The sequence below is a fragment of the Cicer arietinum genome, chromosome 8 (genome assembly GCF_000331145.2).
Source record: "Cicer arietinum cultivar CDC Frontier isolate Library 1 chromosome 8, Cicar.CDCFrontier_v2.0, whole genome shotgun sequence".
Classification (NCBI taxonomy): domain Eukaryota; kingdom Viridiplantae; phylum Streptophyta; class Magnoliopsida; order Fabales; family Fabaceae; genus Cicer; species Cicer arietinum.
The window spans coordinates 8,915,599-8,939,378 of record NC_021167.2 but is presented as its reverse complement, the minus strand read 5'-3'; the positions used below and the strand labels follow the sequence as shown (position 1 = coordinate 8,939,378).

Sequence of the window (23,780 nt, the reverse complement as noted above, 5' to 3'; positions counted from 1 at the left end):
TGAGGTATTTGACATGTTTAACGAATCACCATGCCATATCCATCTGATATAGTTCAAGTCAATCCCATAACAAATAAGATGACTTCGTATTTCCTCAAAATGTAATGTATTTTCATTCAAACAAATAACACAAGGACAATAAAACCTTCCTTTACTTTCAGGAAGTTTTTTTAAAGCAAATTGTAAAAACTCCTCAACTCCCTTTTCACACTCTTCACTCAAACGATTAGCATTCATCCAACTGCGATTCATAACTACTTCTAAAAAAAATACAATGGTAAAATGATTTTAATCACATTCTAAGAATCATATTTCTACATAAAAAGTTAATTTAGTTATTTATGTTTTCACATCTATTATGTATTTGCTTTTACAATGCAAGGCTTACATAGTGTGCATATGGTAATTGTCTTTTTAATACACCTTGAGGGTAATGCATGTTTTCTTTGTAACAATTGTAGCCATATCAATTAAATAAGTTTTTTGAGCAATAGATTGGAGTTAGAAGAAGAGTGCTCAAGGTTTGGATGCATAACAATAAGCACAATCTTGCCAAAAAATGACATAATTATTCTTGTATATATTGATAAATTTTTATTACATATGAAAGACTTAAATTACCTTTATAAAATAACTCTTACACTAAAAAAAATCATGCATGTTCAACAAAATGATTTTCAAACATCTTGATCATTTAGTCTGTTACTACTCCTATATCACAACAAAGCCAGATAGAAAGAAGAGTACTCTCTTAATGTTCGAACATTGTCAGTTGGGGCAGCTCTAACTGCTCTTGAAGAGTGGATGTGGACACTGGCCAAAATTATTAAGAAGGATGAAGCACTACCAGAGCTATTCTTAGCACAAACTGGTACTGGTGCTCATAAGTTTGCCCAAGGACTCAATAGCAAATTCTTATTTATATTCTTTCTTTTCTTCCTACCAAAGATGTTGTAAGAAGTTCCATATTATCAGTAAAGTGGAGGTACTTGTGGACTCATTTATCTGTCTTTGATTTTCTAATTCCTCGAGTTAAGTACGGCAAAAATCAGAATTCAGCAAATTGCCTCTTAGATCTTGTGGGAAGATTACTGGACAAATCTAATTGCATTGAAAGGCTATGCGTTAAAATATTTGGAATTTCTGTTAATGCAAACCAAGTTAGTTCTTTAATATCTTCTATTGCAAAGAACAAAGTTCAACATCTTCATTTCAACCTAGGTGATGTAACTACTACTACTAACTGTGTACTACCCCTTAGTTTCCTAGCTTTTGAGTCTTTGAATACACTCTATTTAGGACTCAGACTCACTCTTCATATTCCTAGTGTTATTTGTTTTCCTAGCCTAAAGAGATTAGTCCTTGCATATGTTATCTTTGAAAATGAAAACTCAATTCAACGACTTTTATCTAGGTGTCATGTCCTAGAAGAGTTGGGCTGGTGTAATTGTCATTTTAAGAACGTAAAGCAGATCAATGTTGCTATTTCCACATTAAGGACGTTGAACATTCATTTTGACTCTTCTTTTCTAGATTGTGATCTTTTTGATAATTGTATAGTCAAGATTGATGTCGCGGATCTTTTAACTTTAAGATGCAGAACCAATCCAGCAATAGAATTTGCTATGGTGAAAATTTAGGATCATCCTTCATCTCTCCAATTTAGGATCATGTTAATTTGCTATGGTGAAAATCCACCATCGACTACAAATTGTCATTTCTGGATTAATAACCTTATTTTAATTGACAAACAATTTTACTATATACAAAGTTTATTATTTACTATACCTCTCCAACATTATAATAGTAGATATATTTTACAATTTCAAAAATAAGAGTATGAACACATTAAGCAACAACCAACACAAATCACAAACTCAAGTTGACAAATGTGTTTAAAAAATTATAGCATTAGACTTATTATTAAAGAGACAATATCACAAACGCATGACATGCAGTTTTAAAGGATGATTGAAAATTAAGATAACTACTACTACTCAAATTTCTCCATCAATTAAAGATTAATAATAAGAATAATTAACAATGAAATAATTTTAGATTGTTGAGTAACAAACAAAAATTATTAGAAAATTACCGGAGAAAGCCACAAACACTTCTCGATAGTGAAAGAAATTGACTGAAAGCTGCGTCGGACCAACTCGCCGGCGATGAAGGCTAAAAGCTGCGATTCACGATTCACGTTTTCACTGAAGGATGAAGGTTAAATGTGGAAGGATGAAAACGTTTTCACTGAAGGATGAAGGTTAAATGTGGTTGGGTTTGATGAAAAACGAATGTTGAAGGATGAAAAATGGGTTTGGATTCGCGGGTTTGCAAAAGGATGAAGAAGAACGAATGATGAAGATGAAAAAATGAAAGGGTTGACACACGTGATTTCTTATTCTTTAGTTAACTTATGGAATTTTTTTTAAAGGCTTGTTAGATCGGTCTAACAAAACAGATCTAACAAAATTTGTAATAATAACAAATTTGTCACTGCCTTTTTTTTTGTGTAGTCTTTTTTTTTTAATGTATATGTTAGAACAGTTCAATTAGAACAGATCTAACAAAATTTACTATAATAATAAATTTATCATAGTTTTTTTGTGTGTGCAGTTTTTATTTTTATTTTTAATATGTATGTTAGATCAGTTCAATTAGAACTGATCTAGTAAAATTTATTATAATAATAAATTTACCACAATTTTTTTTGTAGTTTTTTTTAATGTGTTTGTTAGAATAGTTCAATTAGAACAGATCCAACAAAGTTTACCATAATAACAAATTTGTCACCATCTTGCTTATTACATTGGATGTATAACAACCAATCTAATATCGACGATGTAACAAGGTTAAAATGCACTAGTGTAACTTAATATATAGTCTATTTCAAAGAAAAATTCATAGGTTGTTTTTTAAAATTTTAAATCTTCTTATGTATTTGAAGAATATAAATTGGGTATGATGTGTCAGATAAAGTTTAATTTTATAATTTTAAAAAATATGTTTTAAATTCTATTCATGATTATCGTATTTTTATTATTAATAATAATTTTATTATTACTTTTTAAAAATATTATTATGATTTTAATAGATAAGTATAAAAAATTAACACGTACTTACTGACAAAGTTTCCAAGTGTTAATTAAAAAATAATTGATCTTTTAGAAAAGAAAACATTAACATAAAGAAAAAAAATATAATTTTGAAAATGGATTACTTAATACGTTAAAATTTTGAAATATCTATAATTTTACTAGTATTTTTTATTTAATTTTTTATTCATATATCCAAAATGTTTATATGGTATATAATAGATGAGTTGGGAATGAGTGTATGCTACGTAGGATAAGAGAAACACAGGATTAGTTCCCCCTTGTGGAGTTGTGGTTCATTCATACTCCTTAATTGATTCTCCGATTAATGAGTCTTGACCGATTAGGGCGAGGGATAGGATTGTAAGTTGCAACCCATGGTTATCCTTTACCATGGTTAATTCTTTAACTCTAGTTAATCGCGGGTTTGGTTATCACTACACCCTATAAAATGGACATCACAACATCGCTCATTTTCATCACCTATTTATTTTTCCCGTAAACTTCTCAGCAAGACATTCACGTTGCACTTCTTATGGTCGTTTTTTCGACTATTTCCTTTGTTTCTTATCTTTAGCATTTTCATTTTTCCAGATTTCCTCGTTTCCGCAACAACAATCTAGCTCCAAATCTTTGGTTCGTTCATTTTATTCTTATTAAGGTTTTATATATTGTAACTTAATTCATTGTTTACCTTGTATTGCAAAAGCAAAATGTCGTAACTAAATCTTGACAAATTATTATTTAATCACTTATACAGATTTGGTAACAGGGTAAACAATCTTTTTACTACGGTATTGACAAAATCATAGTAAATTATCGTAATTTTACTATAGTTAACGAAAATAACACAATATCACAAACTATAATTTTATAATTATTATATTATGTTGGTGTCGAATATTAAATACATCTTTAGTTTAAAACAATATTACTTGGATAATGATTATGCTCTAAATTTATTAAACCGCTTATAGTACAAATTTAACGTGATTAATTAATTTGATTTTTTTTCTTTAAAAAATTAATTTGATTTTTTTGGCAGAAAAAGAAATTAATTAGCAAAATAGAAGAAGATGGCAGCAAACGGGAATGGAAACGTTGCAATTGAGAACGGGAGCGTGAGGAACGGGCCTGGGAAAATTCAGACACAGAAAAGTCATAACGGGATTTGTCACGATGATAGTGGTCCCACCGTGAAAGCTCAAACTATAGATGAGCTTCATTCGTTACAACAGAAAAAATCTGCACCCTCAACACCCGTTACAGGGAGTCAAACTCCGTTTGCAACTCTCTCTGATCAAGAACGACAGAAAATGCAACTACAATCAATTAGGTATATATATCTATATTTGTCACATTAATTAATTAATTTTTACAATGCTTAACAATGATATATGGTTTGTAGCAAAAAAACAAAACAATGATATATGGCGGACATAAAAAATGGGTAGTATCTGGTGATGGTAAAGAGTGGTAAAGCGGTGAAGTAGATAGATTTTATTAAATTTTGTGCCTGCATTTATTTTACTTTCATTTAAAGTATATGTAATTAAAGCATGTAAGAAAACACTTTACACGTAAACTTTTACTCTATATCTTTTGGGTGTGTAAAATTTGACTTTGTGTTACTAGAATTATCTTTAGTATTATTTCAATTAATTAATTTACTACTTTTTACTTTCTTCTTAAAAAATTGATTGATGGAGTTAAATTATTTGGATAAATTAAATGCATGCTTATGTTTATGGTAGGTTAATGAAATTACTTAAATTAGTACGTGATTTTGTTAATTTTATCGTAAAGTCAAAGGTACATTAAATTTATATTCAATTAAATATTTTATATATTGTTGGTATTCTAAAACTAAATATGAATTTTAATAATTTAATGATTATGACTATAGAAATTATTTAAACATAATTATTCTTATGGTTTTTTAATTTATTTTTTCGGTCTTTTATTTTTTATTTTAATTCAATTTTAGATAATATTTTGATTTTTTATTATTTTTTAATTTAATTTTTTATGTAATTTTAAATAAATAATTTAATTTTTATATTAACAATATTATTTTTTCTTACAAAAATTTATTAAAATTTTCAAACAAAATTTATAATGTAAATTTTATTTTTTAAATTTTTATAATAGAATTTAATAAATAATTAAATTAAAAAAAATAAAAATAAATGATTGAAGTACTATTTGAAAGCAATTGTGTCAATTATTTATATTAAAAGTGTATATGAATTAAATTATATATTTATATATTATTATATTTTATTTAAATTTTTTATTATCTATATAGTACTAATACAAATGCGTAACACACTAAAGCACTAATCTAATAAAGGCAATTAGTCAATAGAAGCGGAACGGAAAATCCGTTTGGGTAAGCTAAAGGAAGTGCGAGCAAAAAGGGTGGATGGTGGGGCCCATTTTATATTTAGTACTACATTACATGCACGATTTATGTGACGCCTTGACTAAGAAAGTGTGATGGATCTGACGGTGCCAAATGTCTTTGTTGAAATAGTGCATCCCTGGCATCACTGACAAGAGAAACTGGGCCAAAGGTTGTGAAGGGAGATCCAGCTAAGAACCCAAAGGTTGCTCATGTAACGCACCACCAACATGTTGCTCCAACCATTGCTGTTAGTGACAGTTCTTTGAAATTTACTCATGTTCTCTACAATCTCTCTCCAGCTGGTACTCACTCTTCTAAATTAACCTTCCTATCTTTTTTATTTTTTTTTATTTTTTTGTTGATTTTGTTGTTGGATTTGCTGTAGAACTATATGAGCAAGCGATAAAGTATGAGAAAGGATCATTCATCACTTCGAATGGGGCAATGGCAACACTTTCTGGAGCCAAGACAGGTCGTTCTCCAAGAGACAAGCGTGTCGTTAAGGATGATGTTACTGAAAATGAACTTTGGTGGGGAAAGTGAGTATTTCCTAACTTTTTTTCATTTTATGCTTCTATCTTCTATCTTTCAATTTTATTTCTATTCATTTTATGCTATAATTAATATTGCAAATATTCTAATTTCTAGGGGTTCTCCTAACATTGAGATGGATGAACAAACTTTCTTGGTCAACAGAGAAAGGGCTGTTGATTACTTGAATTCTTTAGACAAGGTCATTCCTCAATTTATTTTTTTTTAAATGTGATCATTTTGATATTGTGAAGATTTTTTAGGAACAATATAATTATAATTTAGTGGTACTATGATGTAATTTGATTAGAGGCATGAATAAAAAATTAGACATGTAGTCCAAAAAAATAAATAATATAATGTAATACTAATATTTATTTATTAAAAAAAGTGATAACATAACATCCCGTTCAGTTTTTCCCCAAAAAAAGGTGATAACATTTTTAATATTAAAATTATTTCTGTTAAGACAGTGACGTAGGGATGGTGCCTAAGAATGTGACACCACACTATCTTCATGTGTGTAGTGTCATTTGCTTGCGTTTTTCTACATACTTTGCGGTGCTTTGTCTTTTAGTTATAGTTATGGGTATTTTTTTTTTTTTTTTTTTGCATATTTCTTAGTGATAGAAGATATGTACATTCTATTCCATTCTTTAATAAAATCATTACTCAACCGCAGAATTCATGCACGAATAAGTATATATGCTTTTTTTTCCTTTCACAGTACATAGCACCAATGCTATGGTGTGTCCTATGGCTTGTCCTTTTATGTGTTATTATGATGACTAATGAGTTAATTACCTCCATTAGAAAAGCATCTATTTTGTTTCAATTAATTAACAAAACTTCTCTCTAAAACTTACTTTAAGTGGTTGAGCTGAAACATTTGAAAAAGTTTGGGCTTAATTGCAGTTTCATTCCCCCATGTTAGTTGAATAACGAAAATAGTCCTTTCATTTTGTTTATTCTCAATTTTGGTCCCACACAGAATTTTGATCCAAAATTTGATGAAATGTCATTTTTTTTAGTTACACTACACTATTTATATGATAATAGATCTCAGGTACAATTGTTGCATCACAAGATCTTGATGCATGGTGTAGCTTAAATAAGTGCAAAAAAAGAAATGAACTTCATCAAATTTTAGACCAAAATTCTGTTTAAGGGACCAAAACTGGGGATAAATAAAATGGAGAAACTATTTTTGTGATTCAGCTAAAATAGGAGACCAAAACTGTAATTAAGCCAAAAGTTTGAGATGGAAGTTTAGAGTTTAAAAAATCTAACCTACTAAAAGTTACTAGAAAAAATTAATTAACTAACAAGAACCTATTATTTTTTCCTAAAAAATCAATACACCCTATGATTTTATTTTATCTTTCCTCTCATTTCAATTAAACAATTATTAATTCATTGAATGGTAAGTTATCTTTTTTTTTTGTTGCCACAAAGAGACTGGGTAGTTATTTCATTTTTATAACTATTAGGGTGGCTACAAGTTGAGTTGGTTTTAGTTTTGGATAAAAATTAAATTTATCAAACTAATTTGTGTTTGGATGAGATTTTTTATTTATTAATTCAATCTAATTCAATCCAATTGGATAAGTTAAGTGTTCAAGTTGATTTTGTTATCCTTTGAATAAATTTCACTATTATAATTAATGTGATCTTGGTTCAGGTCAAACAGGACATATGATAATTTTTCTTGACAAAGTAGTTCATTCCTTGAAATTAGCTAGACCTACACTCCATTTAATTTGTTACATTTTAATATATCTCCATTTTCATTTGAATCATGTTGCCAAAAGAATAAAATACACTTTATAAATTTCATATCTAGATGACAACTTCAATTAGAACTAATGCTCAAAGTAATAATAATAATAACAAATTAACAATATTGTTGTGCAGGTGTTTGTGAATGACCAATTCTTGAATTGGGACCCAGAGAACCAAATCAAAGTGAGGATTGTATCAGCCAGAGCATACCATTCATTGTTCATGCACAACATGTAAGTGAAAATAAAATTATAATTTACAACACTAGTTGTTTCTCTCTTGTTCGAATTCAAGACAAAAAGGTAGGTTTGTAAGCTTCACCAGATAAGTACCCTATATCGTCGAAAGCCTTATAATCTATCATATAAATAAAATGGTAATGTAAAAACATGATCGTCAAAACATCCCAACTATGTAAAAAGTGGATAACTGGGTAGGTTACAGGTGTATCCGACCCACCCCTGAAGAGCTGGAGAATTTCGGTACTCCAGACTTCACTATATACAATGCCGGGCAGTTTCCATGTAATCGTTTCACTCACTACATGACATCTTCCACTAGCATTGATCTTAATCTTGCTAGAAGGGAAATGGTTATCCTCGGCACGCAGTATGCCGGGGAAATGAAGAAAGGTCTTTTCAGTGTCATGCATTATCTCATGCCTAAGCGCCAAATTCTCTCCTTACACTCTGGTTGCAATATGGGCAAAGATGGTGATGTTGCACTCTTCTTTGGACTCTCAGGTATAGTAGTAATATTCAAAGCCGCTGGCTACCACTCCGACCACCCCCCACCATATATATATATATATAAATCCTTTTGTGGCCATTTATTCAATTAATACTCCACTACTATATACTTAGTCATGGATATTAGTTATGGCTTTTGTTCTTATTTTCTTATAGTTCTAATGGATTTTTTCATTATTATTTTGTTCGAAATAGGTACCGGAAAGACTACTCTTTCTACCGATCATAATAGGTATTTGATTGGAGATGATGAACATTGTTGGAGTGAAAATTGTGTATCCAACATTGAAGGTGGTTGTTATGCTAAATGCATTGATCTCTCCCGGGAGAAAGAGCCTGATATCTGGAATGCAATTAGGTTTGGTACAGGTAAATTCTTTAGTACCCTGAATTTTGTTTTATTTTAATTAATAAGAAATATTGGTTGCCATAGTTGCGGTGCAAAAACATTAAAAAAAATTCATGTCGTAGTCGTATATATATTTTTTTAAAACATTGATATGTATTTTTGATTATTTTCCCATTTCATATTTGCAGTGTTGGAAAATGTGGTGTTTGATGAGCATAATAGAGAAGTTGATTACTCTGACAAATCAGTTACAGGTAAGCAATTATTTATTTTTATTTTTTTAATTAAGGTGAGTATTTGGATTTTGTTAATTCTTTTGTTCAAGGGTTGACTTGCAATTTTGGTAGTGTAATGACTAAGATGGTTTCATTTAAAATTGTTCTGTTAATTAGTAGTTGACTTCGTACATGGTTGCAAATTGTACTTGATAAGTACAACAAGTAATCTATTATTGTCAAAGGTTCCTTTTTATTTAAATACAAATCTCTTGTTATACAGCACAAGGGAAAAGGATGGCATTAAATAAAGACACAAGCATTTTGATTAGACAAATAAACAAGTGGCTCAAACCTCTAATTGCCAACTATTGATTTTTATTGAATTTGAATAATAATATTTAGTCTCTAATAAAGAAAGTGGACTGAGATTTTTGAAGTAGTCTAAGTACATGTGGTTGTGACTTGTAAAGTTGTAAATATTAGTGTGTGTTCAATATTGCTCGTAGTTATATATGATAAGTGGACGAAGTCTTCCACGGTAAGATACTAAGGTAATCTTGTGTATATGATCGCAGTATTCAAACACAAGTTAAAGACATAGGCATAATTAACTGAACTCCGTGATCTAATTTTGTGTCTTTTTTGTTCTAACGACAAGTGGTAATTTTCTATTGCAGAAAATACTCGTGCAGCCTATCCTATTGAGTTCATACCAAATGCAAAATTACCATGTGTTGGTCCTCATCCAAAGAATGTTATTCTTTTGGCATGTGATGCATTTGGTGTGCTTCCACCTGTTAGTAAGCTAAGCTTGGCACAAACCATGTATCATTTCATCAGTGGATATACTGCTTTGGTAATATTTCATGCTATTTTCTTCGCACAAAATAATAGTTCGTTATTTCAATCAAATTTAGACCAAATACATTTATCTGTTTTGCGTTACTATTTGATAAACTAATCTTGCTTCAATAATAAATATAGGTGGCTGGAACTGAGGATGGTATAAAAGAGCCACAAGCAACATTTTCAGCTTGTTTTGGTGCAGCATTTATAATGTTACACCCTACAAAGTATGCAGCAATGCTTGCTGAAAAGATGGAGAGGCATGGTGCTACAGGGTGGCTTGTTAACACTGGTTGGTCTGGTGGCAGGTATATAGAGTTTCTTTGTTTTTTTTCTACCAAAATAATATACTATTATTTTACACAATAAAATATAAAATATTGTTCTTGTTTGTGTCAAATTAATGCAGCTATGGTTCAGGAAACCGTATCAAACTACAATATACTAGAAAAATCATTGATGCTATTCACAATGGAAGCCTATTGGATGCTGAGTACAAAAAGAGTGAGATTTTTGGCCTTGAGACCCCAATTGAAGTGGAGGGTGTCCCTTCGGAAATTCTGGATCCTGTGAATGTGGTTAGTCATCTTGTATTCAATCTATACTCTTTACTTATTTTAATATGACCATGAACTATTTGAGTCAGGATTTGAATTCGGATACTTCTGATCAATTCATTCTTAACTGAAAATATATCTTTTATATATATATAAAGAAACTCTATCTATCTTTCGATTTTGTCGCGCCTATGCAATGTCTTATGATAATTGGTGTTTTTTTTTTATGGATTGCAGTGGTCAGACAAAGAGGCCTACAATGAAACACTGTTGAAACTAGCTGGATTGTTCAAGAATAATTTTGAGACCTTCACCAACTACAGGATTGGAAATGGTGACACTCTCACAGAAGAGATTCTTGCAGCTGGTCCAATCTTTTAAAGCAATGACTGTGTGTTGTAGGATGGGATTGTTAGGATGGTAGAATAAATGTGACCTTAGAATAATTATGTACTATATTGGTTGGGGTGAGATTTATATTTCTAGTTTTTGTATGATTGTAATTCATATGTATATGTCACAAATGTTCTGCTAGTCTTTACATTTGCTGTCTTACATTATTATATTCTTATTATTTTAGTCAATGGCATCTCCTTTATTCTTTAACTTTCTCTTATCAACAAATTGGTGCTTTAAATTGCAATATAGCCATTACAAGGAAAATGATTATGTGAGGGGTAGTGAGTTTCACCAATAGGGGTTATGCTATGAATGCAAAATATATGATCTAGGCAAGGAGCTCAATAACCGAATTAGAAGAATTTAAGAGATAGATGAAACTGATCCTAAAATCAAGAAAGCAAGGAGTAAGAGAGGAAATACTCCTCAGATAAATAAGAATGATTGGTGTGTAAAATATTGATCATATTCCTTTTCTCCTTTTAGTACTTTCTACTAGAGTAGTAGTGTTTTTTTTCTCCTATGTTTAATGTTAACAATTAATAGTATAAATATTGTTAGTATTTTGTTGAATTTGTGACCTCTTTTTCACTTCATTTTGTAACTTTTTTAGTTCAACTATTAAATCAACTTTATATCCCTTAATAGATTAATGGCTTTATCACTTATTTTTTAACTTTTTATTCCAATCAGCAAATCAACTTCATATCCTTTAATAGATTAATAATGGCTTAAGTCTTCTTTCATTAAACCACTTAAATTTTTTGGGTATCACAAGTTGTTGTTCGAGCTTCAGGTGCCACAATTGGTTTCATGGTCTTCTTTTTCTTTTCTTTTTGGTTAACTGAATTCTTTAGAAAATTAAATGGACTTTGGATGCGAAAGTTGGGATAGCTGGATTTTGTATCCCTCAATTGGACGTATATCCCTTAAATTATTAAAAATTCTAAATTATATCTTTAATTTTTAATCGGTCAATGGTAAAAACAAATTTACTTTAAAATATGATCCCCTCAATCAAATATTTGGTAAGTAAAATTTTTCGTCTAAAAATCCGATACTCAATTTATAACTATCTGAAATTTCATTTTTTTAATTTCCGATTATACAATTTATTTACCAGAAATTTCGCCAACAAATTTCCAGTATATTATTTATACTACTGAAAAATTGTGTCTTTAAATTTTCGGTAGTTAATTTTATAATACCAAAAATTTCAAATTTTATAAAGACATATATTTTGTCGGTCTATTACTGTATCTTCTAATTCGGTAGTAAAAAATGTCGATCCAGTAGTAAAAATTATAATTGATGAGTTTATCAAAAACTACAATATGATATTATCTTTTTACACAATTTGAGTAAACATTGAAGAGCAATCACCTTTCATGAATCCTATTTTTGCTTTAGCTTTCTTCATGACTAAGGATAGCTAAGTCCTCTTCCAAGGTTTTAGGTTGATCTTACATTTTAAGGGACTTTTTTATGTTCGAGATTCATATTTGAATTTATATTTTTATTTCAATTAATTTGTCATATGATTAGGATTGATGAGGCAGAATGCTACAAGTGAGATCAATTAAGACATATTGAGAAAGTATGCAAGCTTCATCCACAACAACAAAGAGCTGTTAACATTGTAAAGGATCAAAAGCTTATTCAAAAGCTTGACTTATTGATAGTGGTTGTACAAACCAGATGACTTATGACCAAGATCTATTCAAATAACTCAATAAAATTGGTATTATAAAAGTCATAATTGGGAATGGAACATTGCCCTGAAAAACATTGAAACAATTGCAATTAAAAGTCACTTAGATTTAAAAACTAACTTTTAATGTTTTATATGTTCTTGGAACTGATAAAAATCTCTTAAATATTGCTAAGTTGTTGGAGAAAGACTACAAAATGTTATTTGAACATTAAAATTGTGTAATTAAATATCCAAATAACAAAGAAATGGTCATAGTTCATAGTTCATATGAAAGACAAAACTTTTGCTATAGATTTAATGAAGAATGAACATATTACTTATTAAGAAGAGAATAAGGAAGGATTCAAATGCAAAGAAGACCATGAAGATGCATGTGTTTTGGAAGAAATTTGTATTAAGTAGAAGAACAAATGTGTACTTGAAGAACCACCTAACAACCATAAAAATTGTGATGTGGAGCACACAACATACAAATAAGTTAATAAAAATGATAAATTCAAGGGTTAAATACGTTTTTACTTTCTATAAAATATCAACGTTTTATTTTAAATTTTCCTTACAAAAATATATTTATTTTGATAAAAGAATAATTAAATATCAATTTTTAAGCACCAAAAACTAAAAAATTCATAATCATATTAAATTAATCCCTTATTAAAAAAATTTAAATTTTTATAAAAAAATGTTTACTTATTCAAATGCTCAAGTGATATATATGAGTTGATTTAAAAGTACTGATAACAAAATGAAAACAAAAATATTTTAGAACCAAAAAGTTAAGGAACATTTTATAATAAAATACTAAAACATGTTGAAATTTTATATAAACTAAAAATATTTAACCTCAAATTCAGTTATAAAAAACTTCAAATCAACTGTAAATGTCATCTCATCCAAGTAAAAATATCGATAAGAATTACAACTATGATAAAATAAATAAAGCAAACATAAAAAAAAAAAAGAAGTTGAATTTATCACATTTAAATTAATATTCAATAAAAAATAAGTTTTGAAAATAATATAATATCTTTTGCAAATTATTAATTTTAGATTTAAATTTAAATATATTTAAAATTTTAAATAAGATATGATTATGATAATTATATTTAAAATTATTATTAAAATATTTTGAAGATTTGATAAGATGTGTTCCTTTTAAAAAGATATAATAGGTTTGAAGTACAATATAACGTTAAACATAAAGCGACGAATACAAAGTGAAAGAACCCATTGGGCTTTGGATGAATTATAAGAAGAAACAAATGAACCTTGTACGGGCCCAAATAGAATGATTATATTGTTGTCGGATAGATTATTGGACACTTCTTTGAAGGGGGATAGAGCCATAGAGAGAAAGGGACTATGGAATTTTCTGGAATCACAAAATAAAAAGACAGAGACTTCCCCCTTCCAAATACTTTCTTCGTCAAATCCCAATTCCCACCGCTGCTAATTTCACTTCACCGCGCTTCCATTCCAAATCACGGTACGTTTTCTCTTCTCTTCTCTTCTTTCATTCTTTTCCTCAATTTCCATTCCCCCCTTTCACACCCATTACATCTTTTCTTCACCCTATCTTCCACTTTATTCTTATCTTTTCTTTTTCAATTTTCCCCCAATTTCCCACTCGATTCGCTTGCCTCTCGTTAAAATTAGGGTTTTCTTCATTGTTTCTTGCTCTGCGAGGTTTCAATTCTGTACTGTCTACCAATTTCGGGAACAATCAGTGAATTTTTTAAAACCCTAATTTTACTAATTTCTCAATTTAAATCGTTCTTTTTCGATTCTGGGCTGTTTTTTTATGTAAAATTATAATAACACTGTCAGTTAGAGTGGCTGAGAAATTCAGGTTTGAATCTAATGTTAATTCCACTGTATTGCTATCAACAAAGTTTTATTTTCTTTTATTTTATTTATTATTAATCAGACTTCTGATTTGATTCGTAACAATTTTGTAACAGTTGATTTGATTCTTTAGTCATGCATGAAACCGCAATGCGGGGCTATGATAGAGATGTAAGCATTCTCAACTTTAAGGATTGAGATTCACATTACTGTTATTTTGTTATTTTTTTGTTTCTGAATCTAAATTTTACTTTGTCGTGTTTTCGTCTTGTATCCGGTTTCTTGTCTTTAGGAGCTCGAGGATTATGATGATTATGAGGATGAACAGCTGGATGAGTATGAAGAGGAGGGAGAGGAAGAATACATGGTGGAAGAACCTCGGAAGCCAACAAAGGAAGAAATTGAATACCTTGAGTTGAGGCAGAAGTTGAAAGAATCAATTAGAAAAAAGATGAAGAAGGAGAATAGTATTTCCGTTGCAGATTCCAGTGTTAGAAAGAAGCAAATTCGTCATGATAAGTGAGTATTGCAGCAATCTTTTAACCACATACACAAAGTCATATTATATACTTGAAGTTACTTAAACATGAATATTTTGACTAGGCTCAATTCTAAAAAATAACAAATGAATATGGATCTGGTTTAAGAATTAAGAGTGCAATTTTATTTTATTCTTTTGTTAGCAAGTCCTGTTGCTTGTTATCCCTACCACAGAATGCCATTTCTTGGTGGCATGGTGGCAGTGAGTTTACAATGTTGCTTTTATGTGTGGAAATTTGTTTGAAGTCAATTGTTTCTGGAATACAAACTCACATTTTTATTTGCTTCACTTTTGGAGGCTTATTTCCTGACAAATTTGCAACTTTTCTTTATATCTGATTATCCCAATTCCCTATAGATGATGTACTACCCTATTATATGTCCATTTTTGGTTTATAGTTTGTGATTATCTTAAATACTTCTTCATGGTTTGTTTTGCACACTTATGTTTTGTTTTTTTTTCAGTGTCTGTTATTTCCTATCTGTAACTTATTGTCTTGTTGAAATTGAAAATTTTCGGGCTACAATTTTTTTTATCATCTTAACCACGTTGCTTGTGCGACTATAAATAGTAACACATACAATATGCCAAGAGCAATAATTTTAAAATATTTGTCATCAATCTTTATTTCTCTGCAGTTATGGGTCTTTTTTTGGTCCTTCTCAACCGGTTATTGCACAGCGAGTAATCCAAGAGAGCAAATCATTGTTAGAAAACCGGCATTTGGTGCCCAAGCCTTCTAACACACCGCAAACTGTATGTATTCAGCACCTTTGCTTTTCCACGTTCCTTTTTTAATATTGTTTAGTCAAGTCCTGTGTGATATTATTAATCTTCATTTTGATTTGTTATGATTAATTTATACTGTGGAATGTATGTGATTTTGTGTGTATACATAGTCTTACATTGTCCTGTGTTACCACTAATCCATAGTATCATTCTCATATCTTGTACATTGAGTTTAATTTCCTATTAGTCTTTACCGCCCAACATTTAGCAGGCCTTTATAATAAATAATAATTGATTTGGGCTTATCTTATGTCATACACACTTGTGCAAGTACTTGGAATAGCTTATAAAAACATCTTATATGTTCATTATCTTTTTTAAGCTTATTTTCAAAAGCTCTCCATGATAATTTATAGAAACAACTTATGCAGAGCCAGAGGTTATGTAGAGTTTGTTAGTGCTTATATGAATAGAGGGATCCCTGACAGTTCTCATGCTTTATGTTCTCTAGTTGAGTTTAGATTTATTATTTTTCATTATTTATTTTATATTGATATTTAGTTCCTTAAGGATGACGTCCTATTGTAAAATTGTCTTAAGAATTAGGAGTGACTCATGATGTGTAAAATTGGTCAGAAGTATAACAACTCTGTTCCTGCATGTGACTGAATAACTAAGTTATTAAATTTCTCCAATCTTGTTTCCTAATCTTGTATTTTTTAGCATTATTCTAATTGAAGTTTGTTTATTTTTTCTCAATGCCATTCACCCATCACGGAAAATATTCTATTCCCTTTGCTTTAATGTCTTTTTTGCTTTGTAGTACTTAATACTTATGCTATGCAGCTTTCTTATAATAATTCTGTCTGCAGAACAAAAGTACAAATAAAGTATCTAATGGTGTTTTGAAGCCTTCAGCTCATAATCAGCCACCAAAAGTCAATGAGGTATTGTAGCTGTTGTATACATTTTCTTTTGTAACTCTCTACTCATTGTCTTCTAATATGATGAGCTGTTGTGTTTAAGCAGAAGCAAGTCAAAGCTGAGAAACTTAAGGTTACTAGGGATTACTCATTTCTTTTGTCCGATGATGCGGAGCTTCCTGCTCCATCAAAAGAGCCTCCGTCTAGGAATATATCTGTGCGCAGTTCTGGTATGTTGCTGCTTGGATGTGTTGTGTGGTGTTTAATTGTGGGTGTTTCAAAATATTTTTCTGTGATAAAGGAAACTTATACAGGGTTTTTGCTGATGTTCAAGTGGGACAAGCAGCTCAAGTTGCAGGAAGGAGTAAGCAATCTATGAGCAATGGTGGCAAGCTCGTTCGTAGTAGTGGTGAGGACCGGAAACTTGTTGCCAGGGCTAGTCATTTAGCTCCTAAACCACAATCCAATTATAAGTTAAGTTCTGCCAGTCAGGCCAGTAAGGCATCAGTAGATTCTAGAAAACAGATTGGTAGCAACGGTCGGAATGGACAACAGCTTGGTAGCAACAGTGGGAATGGACCAGGCCGGCCAGTGGGGCCAAAAGGGTTGCCATCAAAGATGCCTGTTCATAGCATGGGAAATAAATCAGTCACACCTGGCATGAGAAACCCTGCGAATGGTGTGCAGAGGCCACCCACTTCAAGGGTTCCGTCGTCTGTTCCAAAACACGTGGAACAAAGAAGAGATGTAAGAGAACAGAATAAACCCAGAATTCTACCGAAACAACCAGTTTCATCATCAAAAGCTCAGGTATAATGTAATGCTATATACATATGCTCATTTATGATTAATGTCAAGGATCCCCTTGCGCCAAAAGAACCCATAAACTTGATTCACACTTATGATTTTCTATGTTCAATTGCTTGACAGATAAGTAAGCCACCACTTAAACAAATTCCTAAGCGTTCTGATTTGCCTGATCAGCGCCCCAAGAGTAAAGTTGGTAAGCGACGCGCTGATGAGTCTGAGGATGAAATGGATGTTAGCAGAATGATCAGATCAATGTTTAAGTAAGCTTTTTATGTCTCTTTTGGTAATATTAGATAATGTTGATTTTTGCATGCGGGGTCATTCTTATTCTAGCTCTTGTTTGTTGATATCTCTGTACTGATTATTGAAATCTTCCAACTGAGTGAGACTATGCTTTAATGACCGAACGTCCTCTCCTCATTACACATGATTTATTATACTTGTTTATCATTTTGTTGGTTTTCTTGCAGTTACAACCCTAACAGATTTGTCGATGACGACGACGACGATAATATGGAGGCGGGCTTTGATGAAATCTTGAGGGAGGAAAAGAGGAGGTTGGTATCTCTAAAGCTTAAACTATGATATTTACTACATTCTTCAATCATACTTTTGCTTGAAATAAAACTATGAACACGAAACCTACTTGAAATAAAAAAAACCTTTCTTCCATTTTATTATTCTCAAAATAGGACATTCGTCAAATTATCTGGCGCCTATTTACGCTTATAACTGTATAACCTTTATCTGTCTATTTTTTTGGGTTGAATTACGTGTATTTTTCTGTTGACCCTTTCTTTTTCTTTCATATACTGAGTAATGCTAATCTTTACAACAAGTAGTTTTGTTAATAGTACTGTTAATACTTTGTAAAATTAAAGGTAGATGCAGTTAATGGCGCTGTGGAAACAAAGTACATTCAACACTTGGTTCTTTGTTTGAAAAAAGGGTTAAACTCCTGTAAAATTTCAAAGTTTTATTTCTAGTCCCTATAAAAATTTTCTTCTACTTTTAGTCCTCATAATATTTTCCATTAGCAGTTTTAGTCCCTACCGTTAAGCCTCATGTGTGTTTTTCAAATTTTTGAATGGTTTTTTCTAAGCATGTTTATAACATAATAAAATATCACTCACAAATTTTTTGAATGTTTTAACAAATGATGAAATCAATTGTGAATTTCTAAACCCAAAAACTCGAACCCAAAATAACAGAAATTTATACCTAAAAATTGAATTTTGACTTCAGTTTTACATACATTCTCATAACACAGTGTACTAGCAAATTTTGGTAGTATTATGATAAAGTTTGAATGTCTTTTTGTTTATGGGGCACTAAACGGCGAAGAAAAAATTATAGGGGATAAAAACGAAAATTTGAAATTTTATAGAGACTAAAAACATATTTAAACTTTAGGAAAACACTTTATTAAAATTAGGAAAAGAAGAGTGCTAGCTAAACACTTTAATAGAATAGTAACTCCTTTCTCTTAGTTGAAATTATAAAGTATGTTAGCATTTCCTGTTAGGAAGATTATATTTAAAAGCTGCCTGTGAGCTACTTATTTCATTTTCCTGATTTCAGTGATTTCCTTATAAATGGTATCAATATCCTTTACTTATATTTTCATATTTAGGGTGGGTTTGTTTGGTTTTAGAGAATGTTATTTTTATTTTCTTTTATATTACTTGCGCAAGTTTTCACTTTATTTTTAATTTTAAAAGATTTGTGTGGAAAATTGTGAAGATTTTCATTGTTTTCTATACAAAATTTTCAAAATAAGTATTAATCTAAAACTAAATACAAATACAATATATAAATAAAAAAGTGATATGAAATTATCTTTTGGGCCAACAAAACATCCAAAAAATGTACTATTTTCATGTGCTGATGATTTTGTGTATTATATATGCAAACAGTGCTTTAATTGCTAAGAAGGAGGATGAAGAGCAACTTAGGTTGATAGAGGAGGAGGAGGAAAGACAGCGGAGACGAAGAATGTCCAAGTTAAAGAAGCGTAAGCTTGGCGACTAGTAGTAACATCGAAAGAAAATACCATTCTCAGTTTTCAAATTATCTGTTTGATTATTATGAGATCTGATTTGCTCAATTCAATCCAATGGTGATGCAAAAGCAAGTGATGTTTTTTGTCAAAGCTAGTTTGTATTATATTTTGTAATTTGTTATAATGCTAATGATACAACTAATAATTACAATTTTTTTATTGTTACAAAGGGGGCAAGTGCCTGGAAGTTAGTTTGATAGATTTGGCTTTCAACCCTAAATTTTATTGGGCAAATTATTCAGATGAGTTGATGTTTAAAGTTTAATAAAGATAGATGGATTAGGGTTGGCCTGAAATATCAGATAATCATATCATACAAATATAAAACCATACAAGTTATAACTCTTTTTGAAGGAGCATAATATTTGTAAACAAATGGCAATTAGAAAATTTATTTTATTTTATTTGGTGAGGTGTATCTTTTGCTTCAAAAGACCACTATTATAGGCTGTTGAGATCATATTTGTTTTAAATTTTTGTATTTGGATCTTGCACCCCTATCGAATCTAACAATGTTCCATTTAAACTCCTTTTTCTTTTATTTTCCCTCAACTTTCCGGTTCCTCCAAAATTATATATATCTCTACCCCACGATGCTCTCAAAATACCCATTTAAAAAGAAAACACACTGAACTTAATTCAACCGTAAAATGGGTAACAAAGGGACTCTTTATTGAATGACTTAATTATTTTTTTTAGCCCTTACTTTTTTAGTTTTGGATTCTATTTTGTTATATTTTCGTCCTGTTATTTTAGTTCGTTAAATATAATTTTGTTAACTACTTTTTTTATCACATTTATTGAAAAAATGTTAAATAATGATCACATGGTTTTGTTGACTAAGTTGTCTGAGATTAAAAAAGAATTAATAATAAGAATGAATTGAAAATCATCTACCTTCTCCCCAACTTCATCTACCTATCCTATATTTTGTTATAAACACTTGGCATTCTCTTCCTCCTTAACACCACCAAAGTTACTATTACTAATCTGGAAACAAAAACAAAAAACAGATTCAATATCAGTATTAGAACAAAACCCTAAAAATCCAAACCTGAACTAAAAAATGAAGAGACTAGAAAAGCAAAGAACGACCCAAAAAAATAAAACTAGTGTTGAAGGTTTCTTTAGGTTTGTTTCTGATTTGTTAAATGATTTTTCTGTTGTTTTTCATGATTTTTTATGTTTAAAGAATCCCAAAAATTAAAATAGAGAAAGTTAAATTTCAATTATTATTCTCTATGTTCTTCCTTTATTCATTAGTTTAGATTTATTTATACCATATATGAGTATGTTTTGAGTTTGACAGAATGAATTTGAAAGAGTAAAATTTGAGTTTTATCTAATTAACAGTTACTTCTTTTTTGGTTTGGATGTAAGATGTGAGATTTACAGTAGTGTTGTTATGATGTTCATCAAGAAAAGTGGTATTGTTGAGTATGTATAAAAAAAAGATGTTCTTGGTGATTTAGAGAGCCTAATCATGAAACCAAAGTGACATACAACAATGAATTACCGTTTTTTCAATAAAATTGACAAAAAAAATCAAATTGACTAATAGAACCGTACCCAACAGCATCTCTAACGGTGAACTCAATATGCGTTTATTAAATGGGGTCCATCATGACATATCATATTGAAATAATTCATTCATTTCTTACTCCAACGATGAACTCACATGTTGATTAAATAGAGTCCACCACTAATGATAGTTTGACACATTTCTAACTTCAATAGTGAATTTGCAAAAAATTGAATTTTAAGTAATTACATGCTGACGAACAAATTCATTTTGCTATTGTTAGAGATGTTCGAAGCGAAATAGAATAAAAATTAATTAAAAAACCAAAATGAAACTTAAAACACTAAAAGAGTGATTTGTTTTTACTAAATTTATTCTACCACTAAACTCCCTAAGCTACAATTGGCATTTATCTTTATCACAATTTGTAAACAATCGCAGTCTTTTATGTCTCTTAGCATATTATGATACGAGGAATAAAGAATGTTATAAAAATATCTCGATTAATATCATGAGACAGAAAATTTGGATTCTAAAGATTATTTAGTTAAAATTCAATCTCAAGAACAAAGAATTCGTTCAAAGTAAATGTAGAAATATTAAAAAGAATTTTCATCGAAAATAAGATAATTTTTTGTTGAAATGTGCTTTGGTTTCATTCAAGATAATTGGTTTAACTATACATCTAAGACATTTACAAACTAACCTAAAGGAATATTCTAAAACCTATTTCAGTCACTAATCATTAAAATAAATAACAAACTAAAATAACATAACATAGGGTAATTTCCTGAAACATGTAATTCGATTATGTAATTGAAAATCTATATTATCATAACACAATAATTATTTATAAGGTCACGAGGTGGTTAACAATTTTTATTTATTTGTTTTCCTCAAAATGATGGAAAAGGACGAATTCCTAATCCTAACTAAGAGTTGATTTTGATTTGACACGTGTTGTGTATTAAGCAAGTTGTGTTTTTAGTTTCCATTGATTAATGATATTTTTATGATTATATCATTCTTCACTTGAATTTAAGAATAATGACATTAACATTACATAATTTACATTGCTGAATTGAATTCAGTTCAACTCAATGATGCCGATTTTGGGAATTTCTTCGCGTTTTCTTCCAAAACCCATTTCACCTCTTTCTTGTTTCAGGTCACACTCTTCCTATAACACTTCACATTCATACTCTAATTCCTTACATTTCATCATTGAAGCCTCTTTAACTGTAAACTAGTCTTTTTTTTAATTTAATTTATCATTCATAATTTATACAGTTCATCTCACAAATGAGTAATCACTAATAATTTAGAGTATGCATTTATTTTAAAATAGAAAAAATTAGGTGTATGAAAGAATCTTATAATTACTAGAAGAATTTGAAATTGTTTTTCTTTTTTTGAAGTTGAAATTTAGCATTTTTTTTAAAATGAATAAAAAATAGCTTTTAATTGAAGCTCTCTTGTTTAATCTCTTTTTAAAACTTCTAAAATTTATATAAGAGTTTTATTATAAGTGAATAATCATGAATATTAAGTTAATTGAACTTGATTTTAGCCTGTTCTTCTTGTTTCATTTTTTTGTTGTTTTGGTTTTATCTTGGTTCATTTTTTTAAAATGTGTTTTCAGGAATAATGGAGATCCCAATGGCTTACATGAACAAAGGTAACCTTCTTTTCTTTTTAAATGTATTCACAATTTGGAAACTAATATAAGATTCTGTGTCTTAGGTTAGAGGGTAATAAAAATGAGGACATGTCCAAGGTATGTTTGCTTTTGTTTCAAATATGTGGTGTCTTTTACATTCCCCTTTTCTTTTTGTCCTAACCGTCTGATTCACAAGGGAAGAACACTCTAGTAATTTGAATGAGAGGTAAGTAAAGTCTGACCAATGATTGTTGCGGTCAATGTTTGAACTCTATCAAGTAGATGATTGTTCCAGCTAGTGTTCGAATTCGACCTTCACTGAAACTCATTAAACACTTGGTTATCAAGTGTTTCATTGTTGTTTTTGCATCCCCCTTTTACTGTTTCTATCCTAATTTCTCAAGTGTTTCATTGCTTTCTTATTGTTTTTTTCCTTCTTTTTATTTTAGTCATTTTCTGATGGTGATGAACAAAATGTGAAACATGGTAATATTTGGCAATTGTTCAGAGAAGCTCAGCAGAGTTAGTCATTTCACCTCACTCATACATGTGATCTATACTTTGTGGAAGAATGTTTAGTAATTTTTGGTGTATTTTTCTTATTGTATGCAGACATACTATACTTAAACAATCAACGCCTCAGTGCCATTGAGGAACTTCACAAATCAAAGAAAGAAAAACAGTCCCTATTGGATAAGATAAAGAAATTGGAAGGAGAAAAGCAGGGGGGTGCTGGTAAAAGTGATTGCATCATGACATGTGCTTTTGTACCTAATACAACTTTTCAATCAATTGTAGATTAATGTTTTTTATTTGTTATTAACAGCCACTAGATTATCTTCTATTTTACTATTAAAACATGTATTGGTTAACAACAACTGGAAACTAAAGATAAATAGATGACGTGAAACGTGAAAAAGTGGACAACACAATTTGATTCGGAAGTTTGGTCAATTGTGCATATGTCTTTGACAACAAAACATTCACTCTGATTTCTATTAACGCGATTAGGGTTACATGATTACAGCTTGTGCTTCAATA

At 30.0% G+C, this 23,780-nt stretch overlaps 4 protein-coding genes across 11 annotated transcripts in view; all 4 read left to right on the top strand.

The window, feature by feature from the left end:
• Positions 1 to 375: 375 nt before the first annotated feature.
• On the top strand, positions 376 to 1,640 carry LOC101491513 (putative FBD-associated F-box protein At5g56410). The gene is made up of 2 exons (XM_004512528.1): positions 376 to 402; positions 909 to 1,640. The coding sequence occupies exons 1-2, from the start codon at positions 376 to 378 to the stop codon at positions 1,638 to 1,640; spliced, it is 759 nt and encodes a 252-aa protein (XP_004512585.1).
• Positions 1,641 to 3,571: 1,931 nt separating this feature from the next.
• On the top strand, positions 3,572 to 11,140 carry LOC101503695 (phosphoenolpyruvate carboxykinase (ATP) 1). Its single transcript, XM_004512483.4, has 13 exons — positions 3,572 to 3,731; positions 4,141 to 4,431; positions 5,632 to 5,804; positions 5,888 to 6,041; positions 6,151 to 6,235; positions 7,948 to 8,048; positions 8,260 to 8,558; positions 8,760 to 8,933; positions 9,102 to 9,167; positions 9,809 to 9,987; positions 10,116 to 10,285; positions 10,387 to 10,555; positions 10,772 to 11,140. Exons 2-13 carry the CDS (start codon positions 4,172 to 4,174, stop codon positions 10,913 to 10,915), a joined length of 1,974 nt encoding a protein of 657 aa, XP_004512540.1. The 5' UTR covers positions 3,572 to 3,731; positions 4,141 to 4,171; the 3' UTR covers positions 10,916 to 11,140.
• A 2,828-nt stretch (positions 11,141 to 13,968) lies between these two features.
• Positions 13,969 to 19,756, top strand: LOC101503359 (uncharacterized). Its single transcript, XM_004512482.4, has 10 exons — positions 13,969 to 14,133; positions 14,609 to 14,663; positions 14,785 to 15,011; positions 15,672 to 15,789; positions 16,635 to 16,709; positions 16,792 to 16,915; positions 17,020 to 17,495; positions 17,616 to 17,755; positions 17,966 to 18,052; positions 19,412 to 19,756. The coding sequence occupies exons 2-10, from the start codon at positions 14,628 to 14,630 to the stop codon at positions 19,524 to 19,526; spliced, it is 1,398 nt and encodes a 465-aa protein (XP_004512539.1). The 5' UTR covers positions 13,969 to 14,133; positions 14,609 to 14,627; the 3' UTR covers positions 19,527 to 19,756.
• A 2,236-nt stretch (positions 19,757 to 21,992) lies between these two features.
• The window catches only part of LOC101502095 (probable starch synthase 4, chloroplastic/amyloplastic), an 11,574-nt gene continuing 9,786 nt past the window's right edge, over positions 21,993 to 23,780 (top strand). The window contains exons 1-5 of one of the 8 annotated variants that reach the window (XM_073364489.1): positions 21,993 to 22,247; positions 22,722 to 22,757; positions 22,823 to 22,856; positions 23,189 to 23,261; positions 23,352 to 23,474. In XM_073364489.1, the coding sequence (XP_073220590.1) occupies positions 22,180 to 22,247; positions 22,722 to 22,757; positions 22,823 to 22,856; positions 23,189 to 23,261; positions 23,352 to 23,474 (334 nt within the window). In that variant the 5' untranslated portion in view covers positions 21,993 to 22,179. Of the gene's footprint in view, positions 22,248 to 22,721; positions 22,758 to 22,822; positions 23,262 to 23,351; positions 23,507 to 23,780 lie in introns of those variants that run through there. The other 7 variants (XM_073364488.1, XM_027337543.2, XR_012161625.1 and 4 more) reach the window with 7 other exon arrangements.